The sequence below is a fragment of the Gouania willdenowi genome, chromosome 3 (genome assembly GCF_900634775.1).
Source record: "Gouania willdenowi chromosome 3, fGouWil2.1, whole genome shotgun sequence".
Taxonomy (NCBI): Eukaryota; Metazoa; Chordata; class Actinopteri; order Blenniiformes; family Gobiesocidae; genus Gouania; species Gouania willdenowi.
This window is the reverse complement of record NC_041046.1, coordinates 44,145,593-44,152,093: the sequence shown is the minus strand read 5'-3', so window position 1 is coordinate 44,152,093 and position 6,501 is coordinate 44,145,593. Positions and strand designations below refer to the sequence as shown.

General features: G+C 34.2%; 1 protein-coding gene across 1 annotated transcript; it reads right to left on the bottom strand.

The window, feature by feature from the left end:
* Nucleotides 1-881: 881 nt before the first annotated feature.
* sirt3 (sirtuin 3) lies at nt 882-6,266 on the bottom strand. Its single transcript, XM_028475643.1, has 8 exons — nt 6,055-6,266; nt 5,948-5,984; nt 5,200-5,358; nt 4,278-4,510; nt 4,031-4,131; nt 3,711-3,872; nt 2,052-2,287; nt 882-1,379 (listed from the first exon to the last, which is right to left on the bottom strand). The coding sequence occupies exons 1-7, from the start codon at nt 6,113-6,115 to the stop codon at nt 2,054-2,056; spliced, it is 987 nt and encodes a 328-aa protein (XP_028331444.1). The 5' UTR covers nt 6,116-6,266; the 3' UTR covers nt 882-1,379; nt 2,052-2,053.
* Between the last annotated feature and the right edge of the window lie 235 nt (nt 6,267-6,501).

Here is a 6,501-nt window from a genome sequence, read left to right as displayed (position 1 = left end):
CTGCTGCTTGGTTCAAGAGTTTGTGACGTCGGATTTGTTTGGACTGCAATGTTACCTTTAATAAATTATTTCATAAATGCCGTTGTTCGTTGTCCACCGGAGCAACTGCAGTCAAGTGCACACCAAAGCTGGAGAGCCCACCCCCACCTCCTGGTTTAGAAGCAGCAGCAGTAGCAGCGGAGAAAAGTGCGTGGACGTGTGTGTGATAACTCTGTGTGACCGTGTGAATGTCCACATGTTTATGCCTCCGTCCATCCACTCTTTTCATGATATCCATGTATTCTAAGGCTCTTATTATATAAATAGTCTCGACTGGAGTCCGGGCGGCCATCCTGGATTATGTCGTTATCAGGGCGTCATTGCGACAAGTCGCGCAACAACCGGAATTGACAAAAGCGGAATTAAGTGTTTACAAGAAATAGGAATAATTTATTTTGGAATAAAAATCAAAATAAATCAGCCACCTAATTCAGATTTAAGTTTAATTCAGAATTAAATTTGCGTTAGGAATTAAGTGTTTAAAGAGGAATTAACTTTTATTCTGCTTTAAATAGGAATTAAAGCTCCCATGTAAACGTTGCTAGTGTGTCAATGTGTTTCTCCAGCCGTAGCTTCACGCTGGTGTGTTGCTTTTTCCCAATGGCTAAAAAAGCAGAAGGCATCAGTAGTAAAGTAGTGGAATAGGGTTCAACTCCCTACAGTGTCCTTGCTAAAAGCCACAATATATGAAAACACAATAGTTATCACTGTACACATTTCACAACAAACCTAAATGTCCCTGTTGTCCCACCTTCAAACACATCCTCATTTGGCCGTCCATGAAAAAACTACTGAACCTCCCACGTTTCTATAGCAACACAACTAAATAACACACAATCAGATACCCTATGTTATTTATTCACAATTTATTAAAGATTTCACAATGACTTTATCTTCACTCGGGCAATATGTAGTGAATGAGAAACACGTTTTTTTTTTTTTCATAATTATTCCTGTTTGCAAATATTGAAAAAAATGCCAATGGAATGTGAGTCTGAGCTGATGGATCCCTCTGCTGGTTAAACAAGTGAAGCATGAGAAAACCATTAGTTCACATTGATCACTGTGTATAAACTCACCACAGTCCAAGCAATTTATCTCCTCAGCATCAGAATAAACTGTCAGAAAAGTCAGGTTTTTGATGGTTTAGCTGCTCGTCCATCACCCACATGTCCTCACTGCTTCTAAACATCATCAATTATTCCCAGAACTTTGGTTTTTATCCCGTTCTTTTGGACGTTTATGTTTTTCAGTCTCAGGGACAATCAAATAGTTTTTATTAATGTTGCCCCTTTCAGTGATGAAGTGAAATCCTCTCACTTGTGTTTTTCAGTTGAATTCTGCAAAGAAAAGAAACAATAGATGTTTATGAGCCGACACGCTGGTCACATTAAAGCAGGGATTTTCAACCTGAAATGTCAAGTAATAATAAAATCTTAAAAATAAATTACTGATTAAAATTGCATTTTTATATTTTTAGGTTTGTATATATATATATATATATATATATATATATATATATATATATATATATAATATATATATATATTTTTCTATTAATTTGCACAATCCAAAAAAAAGCAATAATTTAAGGATTCAAGTGTATAAATATAATGATATAACTTCCCCATTAGGCCCTTAAAGAACAAATAGAGTAAAAAATATAATAGTATAAAAGAACAAAAATAAAAAAAACACCAGTAACATAAAAATAATATTTACAAAATAATACAAATATACAATGATATACAAAACAGTCGTGACAATAATATTACAGAAATAGATATAGAGTGCAGGAATAATTAATAATCATTATTATTTTCCAAATTAAAACACCACATACATTATCTAACAACGGAATTCTATACTTTCACTTTCTCAAATATGAATGTAGTTTAAATAAAAAGCAGTAATAAAGTATCACACAGTATGACCAACATGATAAAAAAAACTCATTTTGAAGAAAAAAAGTCTTGTGAAATAAAAATGGGGTCACGACCATCATTTTTTACCTTTATTCTGTTGGTGAGTCGTTCACTTTCTCAGCGTCCGCCTCCATCAGTGCGTCTAGTTCATCTTTCCACCCGAGCGCGTCCACCAACGTCTTCATACCGCCGACCACGTCGCCCAGCTGTGTGACGTCCTGCGCTCGGCGGCTCCAGGTGAACGGACCCACTGGGTCTCTGTTGATCAGCAGACGAGGAACGGAGCGGCATACGGCCCCGGCTAGGCTGGCAAATGGCTCCACCTTAAAATAATAGTTATTTATTAAGGAATTACAAATCTTTATTAAAGGGATCCTCCACTGTTTTTACAAATGTGACTTAAATGATTGTGAAGTTGCACATGATAAAATAAACAGTAACGTTTCGCAACAAACCACAATTTTTTTTTACATTACTTTTGACCAAATTTACAGGAATATTTGTGAAAGCTGTGGTAGTTACTTTTTATTTCATTGAGCTTTTATTTTGGTACATCCGGTGAATTTGCATATTAGCTAAATATTTAACATTTAATGTTTTACATATTATATTTAGATTTAACATTTAGCATTTAGATTTAGAATTTCATATTTAACATTTAATATTTAGATTTAACATTTAGCATTTAGATTTAGAATTTCATATTTAACATTTAATATTTAGATTTAACATTTAGCCTTTAGATCTAACATTGAGATTTAACATTTAACATTTAGCATTTAGATTTAACATTTAGAATTAAATGTAACATTTAGATTTAACACTTAGATTTAGATCTAACATGTAAATTTAACATTTAGATTTAACATTTATATTTAAATGTAACATTTAGATTTAACATTTATATTTAAATGTAACATTTAGATTTAACATTTATATTTAAATGTAACATTTAGATTTAACATTTAGAATTTAGATTTAACATTTAACATCTAGATTTAGATTTAACATTTAATGTTTAACAATTAATATTCAGATTTAACATTTAGCATTTAGATTTCACATTTAGCATTTATATATAACATTTAGCATTTAGATCTAACATTTATATTTAAATGTAAAATTTAGATTTATCATTTAGATTTAGATCTAACATGTAGATTTAACATTTAGATTTCACATTTAGATTTAACATTTATATTTAAATGTAACATTTAGATTTAACATTTAGCATTTAGATTTAACATTCAATATTTAACAATTAATATTTAGATTTAACATTTAGCATTCAAATTTAACATTTATTTTTAAATGTAACATTTAGATTTAACATTTAGATTTAAATGGAACATTTAAATTTAACTTTTAGCATTTAAATATAACATTTAGCATTTAGATTTAACATTTAATGTTTAACAATTCATATTTAGATTCAACATTTAGCATTTAGATTTAACATTTATTTTTAAATGTAACATTTATTTTTAAATGTAACATTTAGATGTAACATTTAGATTTATATCGAACATGTACGTTTAACATTTAGATTGAACACTGACATTACATTTTTACGACAAAAGTAAATATCACAAATATCGCTGTAAATCTGGTCAAAAGTAACGTAAAAAATTCACATACGTTTTTCAAACGTGGATTGTTGCTAAATGTTGCTGTTGATTTTAGCATGTGTAACGCTACAATCGCCGCTCCACATCCCAGAGGAGAGAAAACACCCCATGTGCTCACCTCCAGAGACGTTCCCATGACGATGAGGAGGTCGGCCAGAGGGAAGTCCGTCAGATATTTGAGAAAGTGACGAGGAAGCTCCTCCCCAAAGAAGACGATGTCTGGCTTCACCACACCTTTACAAGTAGGACAGTGAGGGACAGTACCGCTCATCACGTCTGACTGACACAACAACACAAGAACAATCACATCTAAAGGTTAAAAAAGGTTAAAGGTCACGACCCTCCTCTCTCTGTGATGGACTGGTGCTCTGTCCTGGGTGTGCTGCATCTTATATCTCAGTAGAGTCAGTTTGATTGGATCCTTCCTCTGTGACTCACTCTGAGTTCCTCTCCGTCATATTTCCTCAGACACACGGTGCAGGTGGCGGTGGAGAACGTTCCGTGAGCCTCAACCAGCTTCTCTGGAGGGATTCCTGCTTCTGTGAGAAGAAGAAGAAGAAGAAGAAGAAGAAGAAGAAGAAGAAGAAGAAGAAGAAGAAGTGAGTTAGTGAGTCAGTAAGTCAGTTATTTAGTGAGTCAGTGAGGTAGTGATTTAGTGACTCAGTGAGTTATTGATGTCACCTACGTCTCTCCAGGCCGTCGATGTTCTGCGTGTACATCCTCAGCAGCTGTCCCTTCCTGTGCAGCAGACGAACAAAGTAATGCGTGATGTTGGGCCGGTAGTTCCCAGGGTACAGCTCTCTGGCCAGGGCGAAGAACGGAACCGGGTTCTGGTGGAAGAAGTTGATCTCAAAGATGGCCTCAGCGTACGGAAGGTTGTACTGCTGCAGGTTGTCATAGAGACCGCTGCCTGGAGACCTGAGGTGGAGCACCAAACCTCAGCTTTACTACACACAAACAGTCAGAAGAAGAAGAAGAAGAAGAAGAAGAAGAAGAAAAAGAAGAAGTAGAATTAGAAGCAGAAAAATAATTAGAAGTAGAAGTAGTAGAAGAAGTCGAACAAATTAGAAGAAGAAGAAGAAGAAGAAGAAGAAGAAGAAGAAGAAGAAGAAGAAAGATCATGTACTTAAAGCTGATATCTGGAGTTTCTGAGAAATCTATGTTTATGTTTATTCTTTTGAAATGCATAAAAATATCTAACTATTCTTTTACTATTGTCTACTGCTGGTGGTCATTCATATACATTAATATATATAAGTGCCTCCTTCGTCCTATAGACCACTATACAAATGGAAACAATCGCCGAGTGCACCCAGCCAATAGGCTTCTACTTCCTGTTTTTGAGACTGTCAATCAAAGTGAATGAATTGTGCACGGAAACAAAGCTGAGCGTCACAACAGCAAACATGTAAATATGATTTTGGTTCTTACCAGACCCATAGTCCTATATCAATGAGACCTGATACAACCTTTATATGTTCTGTGATGCGCATGCAGAAAAGTAGAGGCGTGGCTTCTGGTAGATTGGCAGAGGCAGGGAGAGGAAGTGAGGCTGTTTAGGGCGGGACATCGACATTCAGCTTTAATGAAGGCACATATGTTCTGACCTGAAATCAGGGATCCCACTGGGCGTACTGATTCCAGCTCCAACCATCACCACCACCTTCCTGTAGCGTCGCTCTGTGAGGCCTTTAGCGATGTCGCTAAGAGTCAGCTGCTGATTGGACGAACCATCACTGCCTTCACCATGAGAGGAGAACCATCGACTGACATCAACACAAGGACGAGAAAGAAATGGAGACGATAGCCATACTTATAGATGTGGTTCTATTAAAATATGACCACCTGCTTTTAGATTCTGTTTATTCTCTTTGTAGCTAAAATAAGCTCTGACCTTTTTTAGGCATTAATTTATCTTATAATTATTAATGAAGATAGAAGAAAAAAAACAACAACAACAACAACAACAATAACAGATAAAGTCAAGAAAAGTTGGAAGAAGAATAAATTATATTTATATTATATTATGTTTATTTATTATATAAATTATAAAATATTATATTAATATTATACTTGAAATTATTATTATGTTTGTGTAAATATTGTAAATATGCAACCATATGTTGTTGCTGTTGTTTTTAATATATAATTATATATAATCATATCACTATATATATATATTCCCTTTTTTTTTTTTATCTTACTGCTGTAACAAACCAAATGTATCTACTGTGGTATAAATGAATGTGTACCTTATCTTATTATTATTATTAATATTATTATTATCATATGTATGTATATCAACAAATAAAAAACAATAGTTGTAGTTTACATCACAACAAGTGACAGCAGTACCTGTGCAGCGCTTCCGGCGTTCTCCCCCGAGCAGTTCCTTTCAAAATAAGAGCACAGTTCAGTTCAACATGGTGCGTTTGCTCTGTGCCGTTTACAACAACACTCACCGTTCACAGTCTTTAAACTGCACCACAACCCGAGCTGCAGACATTTACTGAGCTTCAGCATCTTAGACAGGAATGTAGACACATCTACATAATCACTTATCCTCTAAAAAACACATTAAAGCAGAAATAAAGACAAAATTGCTCGGTTTCATAAAGACGAGCTGCGTCTCACACTGACCTACAAATGACGACAGTACCGTAATGCTTGTAGTAGGATGAGCTTAACTCGGACAAACCTTCAAAGTGTTTTTGGTCATTTGAAAATAAAATTAATAAATGAATAACAACATATTTTATTTGATAGTTTCATACACATTTTATTCATATTTTTATTTTTACGTTTGTTTTGTTTTTATTTTTACTTTTATTCTTTTAATTTTGGCACTTTTGTTTCTCCATATTAATGACCGCATATTACAACGCGGAAGTCCACCCGATTTGACAACG

Bases quoted from the DNA above. Each gene is read 5' to 3' on its own strand.
- sirt3 (XM_028475643.1), bottom strand. From the start codon at position 6,115: ATGCTGAAGCTCAGTAAATGTCTGCAGCTCGGGTTGTGGTGCAGTTTA. The intron at 4,132-4,277 runs GTAGGTGACATC...TTCTTCTCACAG, and splicing joins CATCGACGGCCTGGAGAGAC to AAGCAGGAATCCCTCCAGAG. The intron at 2,288-3,710 runs GTGAGCACATGG...TATTATTTTAAG, and splicing joins TCATGGGAACGTCTCTGGAG to GTGGAGCCATTTGCCAGCCT.